Source organism: Bombina bombina, chromosome 5 (assembly GCF_027579735.1).
Source record: "Bombina bombina isolate aBomBom1 chromosome 5, aBomBom1.pri, whole genome shotgun sequence".
Lineage (NCBI taxonomy): Eukaryota > Metazoa > Chordata > Amphibia > Anura > Bombinatoridae > Bombina > Bombina bombina.
The window spans coordinates 838,329,796-838,346,772 of record NC_069503.1 but is presented as its reverse complement, the minus strand read 5'-3'; the positions used below and the strand labels follow the sequence as shown (position 1 = coordinate 838,346,772).

Here is a 16,977-nt window from a genome sequence, read left to right as displayed (position 1 = left end):
CATAGATATTAAGCTTCTATCTTGGAAAGTTCTGTTTTTAGTTGCTATCTCTTCGGCTCCAAGAGTTTCTGAACTATCTGCATTGCAATGCGACTCGTCTTATCTTGTTTTCCATGCTGATAAGGTGATTTTGCGTACCAAACCTGGATTCCTTCCTAAGGTTGTTACTAATAGGAATATCAATCAGGAAATTGTTGTTCCTTCTCTGTGTCTTAATCCTTCTTCTCAGAAGGAGCGTCTGTTGCACAACTTGGACGTGGTTCGTGCTTTGAAGTTTTACTTGCAAGTGACCAACGATTTCCGTCAAACATCTTCTTTGTTTGTTGTCTATTCTGGAAAACGTAGAGGTCAAAAGGCTACGGCTACCTCTCTTGCCTTTTGGCTGAAAAGCATCATCCGTTTGGCATACGAGACTGCTGGACAGCAGCCTCCTGAAAAAATTACAGCTCACTCTACTAGAGAGGTGTCTTCCACATGGGCTTTTAAAAATGATGCTTCTGTTCAACAGATTTGTAAGGCAGCGACTTGGTCTTCACTTCATACCTTTTCCAAATTTTATAAATTTGATACCTTTGCTTCTTTGGAGGCTATTTTCTTTCATGTAATTAGCAAGAGTCCATGAGCTAGTGACGTATGGGATATACATTACTACCAGGAGGGGCAAAGTTTCCCAAACCTCAAAATGCCTATAAATACACCCCTCACCACACCCACAAATCAGTTTTACAAACTTTGCCTCCTATGGAGGTGGTGAAGTAAGTTTGTGCTAGATTCTACGTTATGTGCGCTCCGCAACAGGTTGGAGCCCGGTTTTCCTCTCAGCGTGCAGTGAATGTCAGAGGGATGTGAGGAGAGTATTGCCTATTTGAATGCAATGATCTCCTTCTACGGGGTCTATTTCATAGGTTCTCTGTTATCGGTCGTAGAGATTCATCTCTTACCTCCCTTTTCAGATCGACGATATACTCTTATATATATATATACCATTACCTCTGCTGATTTTCGTTTCAGTACTGGTTTGGCTTTCTACAACATGTAGACGAGTGTCCTGGGGTAAGTAAGTCTTATTTTCTGTGACACTCTAAGCTATGGTTGGGCGCTTTTTTTTATAAAGTTCTAAATATATGTATTCAAACATTTATTTGCCTTGACTCAGGATGTTCAACATTCCTTATTTTCAGACAGTCAGTTTCATATTTGGGATAATGCATTTGAATCAATCATTTTTTCTTACCTTAAAAAATTTGACTTTTTCCCTGTGGGCTGTTAGGCTCGCGGGGGCTGAAAATGCTTCATTTTATTGCGTCATTCTTGGCGCAGACTTTTTTGGCGCAAAAAATATTTTCTGTTTCCGGCGTCATTCGTGTCGCCGGAAGTTGCGTCATTTTTTGACGTTCTTTTGCGCCAAAAATGTCGGCGTTCCGGATGTGGCGTCATTTTTGGCGCCAAAAGCATTTAGGCGCCAAATAATGTGGGCGTCTTATTTGGCGCTAAAAAAATATGGGCGTCGCTTTTGTCTCCACATTATTTAAGTCTCATTTTTCATTGCTTCTGATTGCTAGAAGCTTGTTCTTTGGCATTTTTTTCCCATTCCTGAAACTGTCATTTAAGGAATTTGATCAATTTTGCTTTATATGTTGTTTTTTTCTCTTACATATTGCAAGATGTCTCATGTTGCATCTGAGTCAGAAGATACTTCAGGAAAATCGCTGCCTGGTGCTGGAACTACCAAAGCTAAGTGTATCTGCTGTAAACTTTTGGTAGCTGTTCCTCCAGCTGTTGTTTGTATTAAATGTCATGACAAACTTGTTAATGCAGAAAATATTTCCTTTAGTAAAATACCATTACCTGTTGCAGTTCCATCAACATCTAATGTTCAGAGTGTTCCTGATAACATAAGAGATTTTGTTGCTGAATCTATTAAGAAGGCTATGTCTGTTATTCCTCCTTCTAGTAAACATAAAAAGTCTTTTAAAACTTCTCTTTATCCAGATGAATTTTTAAATGAACATCGTCTTTCTGATTCTAATGATTCTTCTGGTTCAGAGGATTCTGTTTCAGAGGTTGATGCTGATAAATCTTCATATTTATTTAAAATGGAATTTATTCGTTCTTTACTTAAAGAAGTCCTAATTGCATTATAAATTGAGGATTCTGGTCCTCTTGATACTAATTCTAAACGTTTAGACAAGGTCTTTAAATCTCCTGTAGTTATTCCAGAAGTTTTTCCTGTTCCTGGTGCTATTTCTGAAGTAATTTCCAGGGAATGGAATAATTTGGGTAATTCATTTACTCCTTCTAAACGTTTTAAGCAATTATATCCTGTGCCGTCTGACAGATTAGAGTTTTGGGCCAAAATCCCTAAAGTTGATGGGGCTATCTCTACCCTTGCTAAACGTACTACTATTCCTACGTCAGATGGTACTTCCTTTAAGGATCCTTTAGATAGGAAAATTGAATCCTTTCTAAGAAAAGCTTATTTGTGTTCAGGTAATCTTCTTAGACCTGCTATACCTTTGGCGGATGTTGCTGCAGCTTCAACTTTTTGGTTGGAAACTTTAGCGCAACAAGTAACAGATCATGATTCTCATAACATTATTATTCTTCTTCAACATGCTAATAATTTTATCTGTGATGCCATTTTTGATATTATCAGAGTTGATATCAGGTTTATGTCTCTAGCTATTTTAGCTAGAAGAGCTTTATGGCTTAAAACTTGGAATGCTGATATGTCTTCTAAATCGACTCTACTTTCCCTTTCTTTCCAGGGTAATAAATTATTTGGTTCTCAGTTGGATTCTATTATCTCAACTGTTACTGGTGGGAAAGGAACTTTTTTACCACAGGATAAAAAATCTAAGGGTAAAAACAGGGCTAATAATCGTTTTCGTTCCTTTCGTTTCAACAAAGAACAAAAGCCTGATCCTTCATCCTCAGGAGCAGTTTCAGTTTGGAAACCATCTCCAGTCTGGAATAAATCCAAGCCTTCTAGAAAAGCAAAGCCAGCTTCTAAGTCCACATGAAGGTGCGGCCCTCATTCCAGCTCAGCTGGTAGGGGGCAGATTACGTTTTTTCAAAGAAATTTGGATCAATTCTGTTCACAATCTTTAGATTCAGAACATTATTTCAGAAGGGTACAGAATTGGTTTCAAGATAAGACCTCCTGCAAAGAGATTCTTTCTTTCCCGTGTCCCAGTAAACCCAGCGAAAGCTCAAGCATTTCTGAAATGTGTTTCAGATCTAGAGTTGGCTGGGGTAATTATGCCAGTTCCAGTTCTGGAACAGGGGCTGGGGTTTTATTCGAATCTCTTCATTGTACCAAAGAAGGAGAATTCCTTCAGACCAGTTCTGGATCTAAAAATATTGAATCGTTATGTAAGGATACCAACATTCAAAATGTTCAGCAAGGGCGTTATATGTCTACAATAGATTTACAGGATGTATATTTGCATATTCCGATTCATCCAGCTCACTATCAGTTTCTGAGATTCTCTTTCCTAGACAAGCATTACCAGTTTGTGGCTCTGCCGTTTGGCCTAGCAACAGCTCCAAGATTTTTTACAAAGGTTCTCGGTGCCCTTCTATCTGTAATCAGAGAACAGGGTATTGTGGTATTTCCTTATTTGGACGATATCTTTTTACTTGCTCAGTCTTCACATTTAGCAGAATTTCATACGAAACGACTTTTGTTGTTTCTTCAAAATCATGGTTGTAGGATCAATTCACTAAAAAGTTCATTGATTCCTCAGACAAGGGTAACCTTTTTGGGTTTCCAGATAGATTCAGTGTCCATGACTCTGTCTTTGACAGACAAGAGACGTCTAAAATTGATTTCAGCTTGTCGAAACCTTCAGTCACAATCATTCCCTTCGGTAGCCTTATGCATGGAAATTCTAGGTCTTATGACTGCTGCATCGGACGCGATCCCCTTTGCTCGTTTTCACATGCGACCTCTTCAGCTCTGTATGCTGAACCAATGGTGCAGGGATTACACAAAGATATCTCAATTAATATCTTTAAAACCGATTGTACGACACTCTCTGACGTGGTGGACAGATCACCATCGTTTAGTTCAGGGGGCTTCTTTTGTTCTTCCGACCTGGACTGTAATTTCAACAGATGCAAGTCTTACAGGTTGGGGAGTTGTGTGGGGGTCTCTGACAGCACAAGGGGTTTGGGAATCTCAGGAGGTGAGATTACAGATCAATATTTTGGAACTCCGTGCAATTTTCAGAGCTCTTCAGTCTTGGTCTCTTCTGAAGAGAGAATCGTTCATTTGTTTTCAGACAGACAATGTCACAACTGTGGCATACATCAATCATCAAGGAGGGACTCAGTCCTCTGGCTATGAAAGAAGTATCTCGAATTCTGGTTTGGGCGGAATCCAGCTCCTGTCTAATCTCTGCGGTTCATATTCCAGGAATAGACAATTGGGAAGCGGATTATCTCAGTCGCCAAACGTTGCATCCGGGCGAATGGTCTCTTCACCCAGAGGTATTTCTTCAGATTGTTCAAATGTGGGAACTTCCAGAAATAGATCTGATGGCTTCTCATCTAAACAAGAAACTTCCCAGGTATCTGTCCAGATCCCGGGATCCTCAGGCGGAGGCAGTGGATGCATTATCACTTCCTTGGAAGTATCATCCTGCCTATATCTTTCCGCCTCTAGTTCTTCTTCCAAGAGTAATCTCCAAGATTCTGAAGGAATGCTCGTTTGTTCTGCTGGTAGCTCCAGCATGGCCTCACAGGTTTTGGTATGCGGATCTTGTCCGGATGGCCTCTTGCCAACCGTGGACTCTTCCGTTAAGACCAGACCTTCTGTCGCAAGGTCCTTTTTTCCATCAGGATCTCAAATCCTTAAATTTAAAGGTATGGAGATTGAACGCTTGATTCTTGGTCAAAGAGGTTTCTCTGACTCTGTGATTAATACTATGTTACAGGCTCGTAAATCTGTATCTAGAGAGATATATTATAGAGTCTGGAAGACTTATATTTCTTGGTGTCTTTCTCATCATTTTTCCTGGCATTCTTTTAGAATTCCGAGAATTTTACAGTTTCTTCAGGATGGTTTAGATAAAGGTTTGTCCGCAAGTTCCTTGAAAGGTCAAATCTCTGCTCTTTCTGTTCTTTTTCACAGAAAGATTGCTAATCTTCCTGATATTCATTGTTTTGTACAAGCCTTGGTTCGTATAAAACCTGTCATTAAGTCAATTTCTCCTCCTTGGAGTTTGAATTTGGTTCTGGGGGCTCTTCAAGCTCCTCCGTTTGAACCTATGCATTCATTGGACATTAAATTACTTTCTTGGAAAGTTTTGTTCCTTTTGGCCATCTCTTCTGCCAGAAGAGTCTCTGAATTGTCTGCTCTTTCTTGGGAGTCTCCTTTTCTGATTTTTCATCAGGATAAGGCAGTGTTGCGAACTTCTTTTGAATTTTTTACCTAAGGTTGTGAATTCCAACAACATTAGTAGAGAAATTGTAGTTACTTCATTATGCCCTAATCCTAAGAATTCTAAGGAGAAATCATTGCATTCTTTGGATGTTGTTAGAGCTTTGAAATATTATGTTGAAGCTACTAAGACTTTCCGAAAGACTTCTAGTCTATTTGTCATCTTTTCCGGTTCTAGAAAAGGCCAGAAAGCTTCTGCCATTTCTTTGGCATCTTGGTTTTAATCTTTAATTCATCATGCCTATGTTGAGTCGGGTAAAACTCCGCCTCAGAGGAATACAGCTCATTCTACTAGGTCAGTTTCTACTTCCTGGGCGTTTAGGAATGAAGCTTCGGTTGATCAGATTTGCAAAGCAGCAACTTGGTCTTCTTTGCATACTTTTACTAAATTCTACCATTTTGATGTGTTTTCTTCTTCTGAAGCAGTTTTTGGTAGAAAAGTACTTCAGGCAGCTGTTTCAGTTTGAATCTTCTGCTTATGTTTTCATTTAAACTTTATTTTGGGTGTGGATTATTTTCAGCAGGAATTGGCTGTCTTTATTTTATCCCTCCCTCTCTAGTGGCTATTGCGTGGAAAGATCCACATCTTGGGTAGTCATTATCCCATACGTCACTAGCTCATGGACTCTTGCTAATTACATGAAAGAAAACATAATTTATGTAAGAACTTACCTGATAAATTCATTTCTTTCATATTAGCAAGAGTCCATGAGGCCCACCCTTTTTTGTGGTGGTTATGATTTTTTTGTATAAAGCACAATTATTCCAATTCCTTATTTTTTATGCTTTCGCACTTTTTTCTTATCACCCCACTTCTTGGCTATTCGTTAAACTGATTTGTGGGTGTGGTGAGGGGTGTATTTATAGGCATTTTGAGGTTTGGGAAACTTTGCCCCTCCTGGTAGGAATGTATATCCCATACGTCACTAGCTCATGGACTCTTGCTAATATGAAAGAAATGAATTTATCAGGTAAGTTCTTACATAAATTATGTTTTTGGGAGAAAAGTTCTTCAAGCAGTGGTGCCTTCTGTTTAACGATCTGTCTTGTCCCTCCCATTCATCCGTGTCCTGTAGCTTTGGTATTGTATCCCACAGGTAAAGGATGAATCCGTGGACTCGTCTTACCTTATAGAAGAAAAGTAAATTTATGCTTACCTGATAAATTAATTTCTTCTATGGTACGACGAGTCCACGGCCCGCCCTGTCATTTTAAGACAGATTATATTTTTTTGATTTAAACTTCAGTCACCTCTGCACCTTGTAGTTTCTCCTTTTTCTTCCTGTACCTTTGGTCGAATGACTGGAGGGTGGAGCTAAGGGGGGAGCTATATAGACAGCTCTGCTGTGGTGCTCTTTGCCACTTCCTGTTAGCAGGAGGATAATATCCCACAAGTAAAGGATGAATCCGTGGACTTGTCTTACCATAGAAGAAATTAATTTATCAGGTAAGCATAAATTTACACTTTTAGAAAAAGCCAGTCTAACCTATCAAAGGCCTTTTCCGCGTCCATAGATAGGAACACGGAAGGGATTTTTTGTCTATGAGCATATTCCATAAGGTTTAATATATTAGTGGTATTGTCCCTGGCCTCCCTCAGGGGCGTGAAACCAGCTTGCGATAGGTTTGTGTGCGAAATGCTTTTAATTTAATTAGTTCACCGCGGAGCACACATTTGTTTGCTTCCCATATTGTGTATTTGTTGTTGATCGATTGTGTATTAAGGGAGAAATACTCCTCTATGGTTTTGGTTAGTTTAGAGACTGAGTCAGGGTGTTCATCATCAAGTCAGGGTGTTCATCATCAAGTTTCCACCAATGTGGAGAGAGGGGGGTATTTGGCCAGGTGAATTTTAGTTGGACAGACGAGTGGTCTGACCAAAAAGTGGGGATGATGTCGCATCTGTTGATATAGGAGAGGCCACTTTGGTTTGTGAAGATGTTTTTTCTTTTAATTAATTCTAGGAATTTTGTATACACTGGCATTTTTTTTCTTCTTTAAATTAAAAAAAAAAAACTTTTGACATGCATCAAAATAAAATGTTACATTAACAAAATAAGTTACAACTTACAAGGGTTCCATTTCAAAATATTATTTTAAATAGTAATGAAAAAAAAAAAATAAAAAAAAAAAGTTTTATCGATAGGGTACTTGAGTAGCAGAATTGCCTATCCAATCTTTTGCATGTATTCACTATGAATCGCACAAGATTTTAGCAGTCAAATAAAGTGGGTTACCCTGTAGTATTAATATATTATCACTGTGATCACCATTTATTTAGTAAAGTGCATTTTCTGAAAGACTGTGACATTTATTAAAGACTAGCTTTATAGAGTAATAGGCTGTAGATAGAGTTAAGGGGACAGATGGGAAAGTATGTACAAACAAGAATAGAGATCTATGAGGGTGCAATGTTGAGAGTTTTGTATGGTCAAGATTTTAGTTTTGTTCTTGAGGTTAAGGCAACCCCCCTTGATGGGCTGGCAGGGAGATGCAGTCTTTAGAGTGCAGGTTGTTTAAAATACACTGTACACGAGTAAACAGAAAAATGTTTAAGTGGAATGCAGATAATCGGTTGAGCAGTTGTTAGAAGGTGAGCGTTGGTTAAGGGAGATTTCTTTAGAATTGTATTACTATTTTTTTGTAAGGTTGATGGAAATATGCCACTCTAAAGAGAGAAATTTAAGAAATACACCCTGTATTTCTGTCTGAATGAGAGATGGATGACAGGGGAGACATTACTTTGTCTTTGGAATCTAAAACAGAATAGCAGAATTAAGCTTTGGGAATATATGGAGATACTGGTTTTGATATTTTTCATGTTAAAATTGGCAACATCATTGGTGGGGAGTAAGGTCAGCGTTTGGAGATGTAGAATACCAGAGGAGGTAAGACAAAGTAAAGAAAATATGCTTAAAGGGATACTAAACCCACATTTTTTTCTTTAAAGATACAGGTAGAGCATGCAATTTTAAGTAACTTACCAATTTACTCCTATTATCAATTTTTCTTCGTTCTCTTGCTATTTTTATTTAAAAAGCAGGAAAGTAAAGCTTTGGAGCCGGGCCATTTTTGGTTCAGAACCTGGGTTACACTTTCTTATTGGTGGCTAAGTGTAATAAATCATCAGAATCAGCTCCCATCAGATGTGTGATATATATGAGAGAAAGAGGTGTAGATAGAGAATAAGTATGGTTAGAGAGTGAAGAATAGCTCTTGATAAAATAGTGTGAGGTATAGAGAGAGAGCTCTATAGCATGGTATGAAGATAGTGATAGACAGAATGATAGATATAGACAGTGAGATATGGATATGGATGATAGGCAGCTAGAGAGTTTGCCATTTTTTTTAAATTTCATATTATATATCAGTAGTATGAAAACATTAATATGGGCAGCTAGAGCTGTATATCCTTTTTCACTTGTTTTGACTCTTAATAGAAATGGAAAAGAAAGTGATGGCAGAAAGAACGGCAAAGGAGAAGGCTGAGAATCAGAGAGTGGAAATAGAGAAGCAATGTTCAATGCTAGATTTTGACCTCAGACAGTCTCATCAGAAACTGGAACATCTTTCTCATCAGAAGGAGAGATTGGAAGAGGAAGTAAGAATTTTTATTTTTAACATATTTTGAGAATGCTTAGTTATAGTTAGAGAAATGGATAAATATGCATACATTTTGTTTTGTGTTTTTAGTTTTTGTTGGACATTTAAATTAAGACCAAATGTTTTTAAATAATAGAATAAGATCATTAGATGTGGGTTTACACTCCTACCTGTCCATTAAGAGGAGGCAAAACACCACTACATATCAGAGCTTTGAACTCTCCCACTCTCTCCGAATCCTTCAGTCAAATGTTTGCGTTCTTGTTGGAGTGAGGTGAAATATTGACATGCTGATCTACTAGAGATCCTATTTTCTCCTCAGAGAGCCCAAAACAGGACAGAGGGGTAGACCGTAGTTTTCCGCCAGGAGGTGAAAAATCTTCCAATGTGAAGATGGCACAGGGCCTCCCAGATGAAATGTGGCCATCCCTGGTCTATAGAGTGCAGCTCTCCTTCTATGCTGGCCTATGCCCCTAGGCAAATGTGCATTTATTTTCCAGTCTCCTGGCGTAAAATGGCAGCTCAATAACAGATCCTTGGTAATTTGTTTGCTCTGCCTTGGATGGACTCGTCTACTGGATATATTCTTCTGGAACTGAAGGTGAGAACCGTAAATGAAGGTGATGACAGGTAAGTACAATTCACCTCGCAATGTGCACATGATTCACATAGCCTGGGGATATATTTTTACACAACACAAAATTTTGTTTACCGTTTGGCCTTATTTTAGGCACTTTTGTATTTTTCACAAAAATACATTCGGGATTTGTGGCAGACGATCCCTAAGGTGGAGGGAGCTATTTTTACCCTGGCTAAGCATACAACTATACCTATTGAGGACAGTTGTGCTTTCAAAGATCCAATGGATAAAAAATTAGAAGGGCTTCTAAAGAAGTTGTTTATTCATCAGGGTTTTCTTCTGCAAGCTATAGCGTGCATTGTACCAGTAACTACTGCAGCAGCTTTTTGGTTTGAGGCTCTAGAGGAGTCTCTTAAGGTTGAGACCCCATTAGATGATATTTTGGATAGAATTAAGGCTCTCAAGCTAGCAAATTATTTTATTACAGATGCCGCTTTCCAAATGGCTAAATTAGTGGCTAAGAATGCAGGCTTTGCCATTTTAGGGCATAGAGCGTTATGGCTTAAGTCATGGTCTGCTGATGTGTCATCTAAATCCAAGCTTTTAGCTATTCCCTTTAAGGGTAAGACCCTATTCGGGCCTGAACTTAAGGAGATAATTTCTGACATTACTGGAGGTAAAGGTCATGCCCTTCCTCAGGACAAGACGGTTAAAATGAGGACCAAACAGAATAATTTTTGTTCCTTTCGAAACTTTAAAGGCGGTCCCTCTACCTCCTCATCCGCCTCCAAGCAGGAGGGGAACTTTACTCAATCCAAGTCAGTCTGGAGACCTAACCAGACCTGGAATTAAGGTAAACAGGCCAAGAAGCCCGCTGCTGCTACCAAGACAGCATGAAGGGGCAGCCCCCGATCCGGTACCGGATCTAGTAGGGGGCAGACTTTCTCTCTTTGCTCAGGCTTGGGCAAGAGACTTCAGGATTCCTGGGCATTAGAAATTGTGTCCCAGGGGTATCGTCTAGAGTTCAAAGATTCTCTCCCAAGGGGGAAATTTCATCTTTCACGTTTGTCTGTAAACCAGACAAAAAGAGGCGTTCTTACGCTGTGTAGAAGACCTATATACCATGGGCGTAATCTGCCCAGTTCCAAAATTAGAACAAGGGCAGGGGTTTTGCTCCAATCTGTTCGTGGGTTCCCAAAAAAGAGGGAACCTTCAGACCGATTTTAGATCTCAAAACTCTAAACAAATTTCTCAGAGTCCCATCGTTCAAGATGGAGACCATACGAACAATTTTACCAATGATCCAGGAGGGTCAATATATGACCACCGTGGATTTGAAGGATGCGTATCTTCACATTCCTATCCACAAAGATCATCACCACTTCCTCAGGTTCGCCTTCCTGGACAAACATTACCAGTTTGTGGCCCTTCCTTTCTGGTTGGCCACAGCTCCCAGAATTTTCACAAAGGTGCTAGGGTCCCTTCTGGCGGTTCTAAGACCGTGGGGCATAGCAGTGGCTCCCTATCTGGACGATATTTTGATTCAGGCGTCAACTTACCATCTAGCCAAATCTCACACGGACATCGTGTTGGCTTTTCTAAAATCTCACGGGTGGAAGGTGAACGTAAAAAAAGAGTTCACTTATCCCTCTCACAAGAGTTCCATTCCTGGGAACTCTGATAGATTCGGTGGACATGAAAATTTTTCTGATGGAGGTCTGGAAATCAAAGATTTTAACCACCTGCCGAGCTCTTCATTCAATTCCTCGGCCGTCAGTGGCTCAGTGTATGGAGGTAATCGGACTAATGGTAGCGGCAATGGACATAGTTTCGTTTGCTCGCTTGCATCTCAGACCACTGCAACTATGCATGCTCAAACAGTGGAATGGGGATTATGCAGATTTATCTCCTCAGATAAATCTGGATCAAGAGACCAGAGACTCTCTTCTTTGGTGGTTGTCACAGGATCATCTGTCCCAGGGAATGTGTTTCCGCAGGCCAGCATGGGTCATAGTGACGACGGACCCCAGCCTATTGGGCTTGGGTGCAGTCTGGAATTCCCTGAAAGCTCAGGGTTTGTGGACTCAGGAGGAGGCTCTCCTCCCGATAAATATTCTAGAACTGAGAGCGATATTCAACGCGCTTCAGGCGTGGCCTCAGCTGGCGTCGGCCAGATTCATAAGATTCCAGTTGGACAATATCACGACTGTAGCATATATCAATCATCAGGGGGGAACAAAGAGTTCTCTAGCGATGATAGAGGTTACCAAAATAATTCAATGGGCAGAGACTCACTCTTGCCATCTATCAGCAATCTATATCCCAGGAGTGGAGAACTGGGAAGCGGATTTTCTAAGTCGCCAGACTTTTCATCCGGGGGAGTGGGAACTCCATCCGGAGGTGTTTGCACAATTGATTCAGCAATGGGGCACACCAGAATTGGATCTGATGGTGTCTCGTCAGAACGCCAAACTTTCTTGTTATGGGTCCAGGTCAAGGGATCCTCAGGCAGTACTGATAGTGCTGATAGATGCTCTAGCAGTACCCTGGTCGTTCAACCTGGCTTATGTGTTTCCACCATTTCCTCTCCTTCCTCATTTGATTTCCAGAATCAAACAGGAGAGAGCTTCAGTGATTTTGATAGCACCTGCGTGGCCACGCAGGACTTGGTATGCAGACCTGGTGGACATGTCATCTCTTCCACCATGGACTCTGCCACTGAGACAGGACCTTCTGATTCAAGGTTCCGTTCCAGCATCCAAATCTAGTTTCTCTGCGGCTGACTGCTTGGAGATTGAACGATTGATTTTATCCAAACGGGGTTTCTCTGAGTCGGTCATAGATACCTTGATTCAGGCTCGAAAGCCTGTCACTAGGAAAATTTATCATAAGATATGGCGTAAATATCTTTATTGGTGCAAATCCAAAGGCTACTCATGGAGTAAGATCAGGATTCCTAGGATTTTGTCCTTTCTCCAAGAAGGATTGGAGAAGGGGCTATCAGCTAGTTCCTTAAAGGGACAGATATCTGCTTTATCAATTCTACTGCACAAGCGTCTGGCAGATGTTCCAGACGTTCAGTCGTTCTGTCAGGCTTTAGTTAGAATCAAGCCTGTGTTTAAACCTGTTGCTCCGCCATGGAGTCTGAATTTAGTTCTTAAAGTTCTTCAAGGGATTCCGTTTGAACCTATGCATTCCGTAGATATTAAGCTTCTATCTTGGAAAGTTCTGTTTTTAGTTGCTATCTCTTCGGCTCGAAGAGTTTCTGAACTATCTGCATTGCAATGCGACTCGCCTTATCTTGTTTTCCATGCTGATAAGGTGGTTTTGTGTACCAAACCTGGATTCCTTCCTAAGGTTGTTACTAATAGGAATATCAATCAGGAAATTGTTGTTCCTTCTCTGTGTCCTAATCCTTCCTCTAAGAAAGAGCGTCTGTTGCACAACTTGGACGTGGTTCGTGCTTTGAAGTTTTACTTGCAAGCAACCAAGGATTTCCGTCAAACATCTTCTTTGCTTGTTGTCTATTCTGGAAAACGTAGAGGTCAAAAAGCTATGGCTACCTCTCTTTCTTTTTGGCTGAAAAGCATCATCCGTTTGGCATACAAGATTGCTGGACAGCAGCCTCCAGAAAGGATTACAGCTCACTCTACTAGAGCGGTGGCATCCACATGGGCTTTTAAAAATGATGCTTCTGTTGAACAGATTTGTAAGGCTGCGACTTGGCCTTCGCTTTATACCTTTTTCAAAATTTTACAAATTTGATACTTTTGCTTCTTCGGAGGCTATTTTTGGGAGAAAAGTTCTTCAAGCAGTGGTGCCTTCTGTTTAACCATCTGTCTTGTCCCTCCCGCTCATCCGTGTCCTGTAGCTTTGGTATTGTATCCCACAAGTAAAGGATGAGTCTGTGGACTCGTCGTACCTTATAGAAGAAAAGTAAATTTATGCTTACCTGATAAATTAATTTCTTCTATGGTACGACGAGTCCACGGCCCGCCCTGTCATTTTAAGACAGATTATATTTTTTTATTTTAAACTTCAGTCACCTCTGCACCTTTTAGTTTCTCCTTTTTCTTCCTGTACCTTCGCTTAAATGACTGGGGGTGGAGCTAAGGGAGGAGCTATATAGACAGCTCTGCTGTGGTGCTCTTTGCCACTTCCTGTTAGCAGGAGGATAATATCACACCAGTAAAGGATGAATCCGTGGACTCGTCGTACCATAGAAGAAATTAATTTATCAGGTAAGCATAAATTTACTTTTTTTGCTCTTATTTCTTATCCTATTATTTCTTGCTTGGCTATACATCAGCAATAGGGAGAAGTTGCCTCCTAGTGGCTAGGAAGAGTAATTCCCAGGAATAATGGATTGTGGACTCGCACCACTATGAAATTAATTTATCAGGTAAGCATAAATTATGTTTTCACAAGGCATATTTGGATGCAGGGAAAATGCAAATTCCACTAGGACAGTAGCTACGACTTAAGATTTTCGTCATGAAGCTTCTATAGACCAAATTTGCAAGATGCCTACTTCCTCTTTTACCAAATGTTACTATTTTGATGTTTATTCTTCTTCTGAAGCAGCTTTTCACAGCAAAGTACCTTGGGCCACAGTGCCTAATCAGTAACATTTTTGCTTTGACTGTATTGTTCTCTCCCAAACATGTTGATATCGGGGACTTCAATTCTTGGGTATTAGATTCCACATGTGATGATCTTGTGGACTCTCACAATCTTATGACAGAAAACAAATTGTATGCTTACCTGATATATATATTTTTTTTAGATATTGATGGTGAGTCAATATGCCCCGTCCTTCTTTGTATATAAGCTCATTGTAAAACTTGTTTTGCACTTCATTTGGCCCGCTTGACTTTTTTTGCTTTCACTAATAGTTTCCTTCCATCTACTTGGCCATATGTATGAATGAGGGATTCTAGGAGAGTTCAGAGCTCAGGTAAGTAGGGTGTTTTGCCTCCTAGTGGACAGGGTGTATAGTCCCGCATGCCATGATCTCGTGTACTCTCACCATCTTGTTTTTTTGTTTTTTAATGAAACTTAATTTTTTTTGGTGTTAACGATCTTGTAGATACGTTTCCATATACCTTACTTAGCAGTCACTAGTGAAAAAGATCCTTTAGGACATGAAACTTTCTTCAGAATTATTTTTCCTCCTTCAAAAAAAGCACCAAAACCGCTTTTTACCACTGTTGGTAGTTTCCAATTTTTTTTAATCTTTTGTCTGATAGGGGGTATTTAACCTTTTTTTTCTTAATTTATGTTTACCCAATTCAACACCTTTACAAATCCTTCTTATTACTCTGCAGTGCAAATGTAAATTCTATACTTTCTTATACAGGTAGCCCTCAGTTTACGCCGGGGTTAGGTTCCAGGAGGAATGGTTGTAAATCGAAACCGTTGTAAATTGACACCCAATTTATAATGTAAGTCAATATGAAGTGAGGGAGTTAGGTTCCAGGCCCCTCTCAAAATTGTTATAAGTAACACCTAATACATAATTTTTAAAGCTTTGAAATCAAGACTTTAAATGCTAAACAGCATTATTAACCTTATAATATAGATTGTATCATCATCAAACTAAGTTTAATGAACAAAAACATTTGCTAACAGCACCAAATTAAATAATTACACAACAGACTGCATTATCATCAAACTAAGTTTAATGAACAAAAACATTTGCTAACAGCACCTAATTAAATAATTACACAACAGACTGCATTATCATCAAACTAAGTATAATGAACAAAAACATTTTTTACTTGCATTTTTCTGCAAACAGTTCTCTGCATTGTTAGCATGTTAGATACTATTGGGTCTGCACCTATTCTATGCGTTTCAATCTGCAGTGATTAATAGGCAGTTAGGCACCCTCACCTCAAGCAGCTGGACAGGAAGATAATAGGGAAGTGCCTGCTAAATCTTGTTGCTCGATAGCTAATGTCTGCTCTGTGTACACAGATCAATTTCAGGCTGTTAAGTTGCATAACTTTGCTGCAAAACAAGCTGACAGCTCCACCTACTGGCTATTTTAATTAGTGCACTGCTTTCCAAAGCTTTTTAATACCAGTCACATGACTGAAAAAAAAAACTGCTGGTGCAATGATAAATGCTGATAGCGTATGCTGTATGCATTTATTGACGTGCAGCGGACATGATACGCTACATTGTATCATGTCCGCTCACAATATGATAAATATACCCCTCAGTGTTATGTATGCATCTATTTGAGAGTGTTTGAATTCTTTGGGATTACATATCAGCATTTATTTATTTTTTTATTATAAAGTTTCAAAAACTTTATTACAGATATTGTCATAAATAATTTTTACATTTGAAAGGTATACACAAGATAAGACAATTCAATCAAGCTAAGGTTATCTTATATATGTCATACTGAAAAATGATCAGAGAAAATCCCATAGATACTTATGTCAATCTTTCTTACTCACTTGGAGATAATTTTAATTAAAGGAGTAATCATCCTCATGTGCTGTATCCTCTTTAAGATGGTAGAGAAAACCAGAGGTAAGAGTTTGGTACTGTTAGAGGAGGTAATCCAGTATGAACATTTGAAGGGGAGGAGAGGGAACTAGAAAGAATGAGGAGCAGAGAAGAAAGGTAAGGGGAGAAACGGAGTGGGGTAATAGTATGCGGAATCTGTTGGCGTTCTACAAATAACCAATAATATTAGTATCTCCATTAAATTATTTATGGGTATTTATAAGCTTTATAATGACTAGTTAATGTAGGGTGAGTCAGTTAGCCTGTTGTCCATACTGGTTATTAGCCAAAGATTGTTCCCAGAAAATGTTATATCCAACAAATAAGAATGTTTGTTAGGTTTTATGACACCATATTCCTCCAGTGACTACAATTCAGTTGTCCTGTCTAACCACATCTGTTTAGAAGGGTATGTTGGGGTTTTCCAATGTCTGCAATCAAAGATTTGGCATTATTGATCCCAATTTGCAATAACTGCATTTTTAATTTACGTGTCTTTTTCAGGAGATTGTTTAGCAAGGCCAGTCGAGAGGTTAATGTAAAAGGTTCTAAGAATTAATTTTTTTTAATGTTCCTCTGCACTCTTCCACAAGTAGCATATTAGTTTACAGCACCGCCATATCTGCATAAGCGAGCCATGGTCTCCACACCCTTTATAACAGTTTTTTGTTGCTCCTTTATAAATCACTGATAATCAAGAATGTTTAATTCCAGAACTTGGGAGGATACAGAGGATCTATTTGTATGTTATTTTATATTATAGTAGTCCCAGCTCAAGTTTCCATCTGTTTTTGTATGATGGTAGGTTTGTTTCAAGGTCAGATGT

At 39.3% G+C, this 16,977-nt stretch overlaps 1 protein-coding gene across 1 annotated transcript in view; it reads left to right on the top strand.

Moving 5' to 3' along the window:
- ROCK1 (Rho associated coiled-coil containing protein kinase 1) overlaps positions 1 to 16,977 on the top strand; it is a 1,092,122-nt gene that overhangs the window by 749,322 nt on the left and 325,823 nt on the right. The window contains exon 19 of the mRNA XM_053714968.1: positions 8,887 to 9,047. Within this exon, the coding sequence (XP_053570943.1) occupies positions 8,887 to 9,047 (161 nt within the window). The remainder of the gene's footprint in view (positions 1 to 8,886; positions 9,048 to 16,977) is intronic.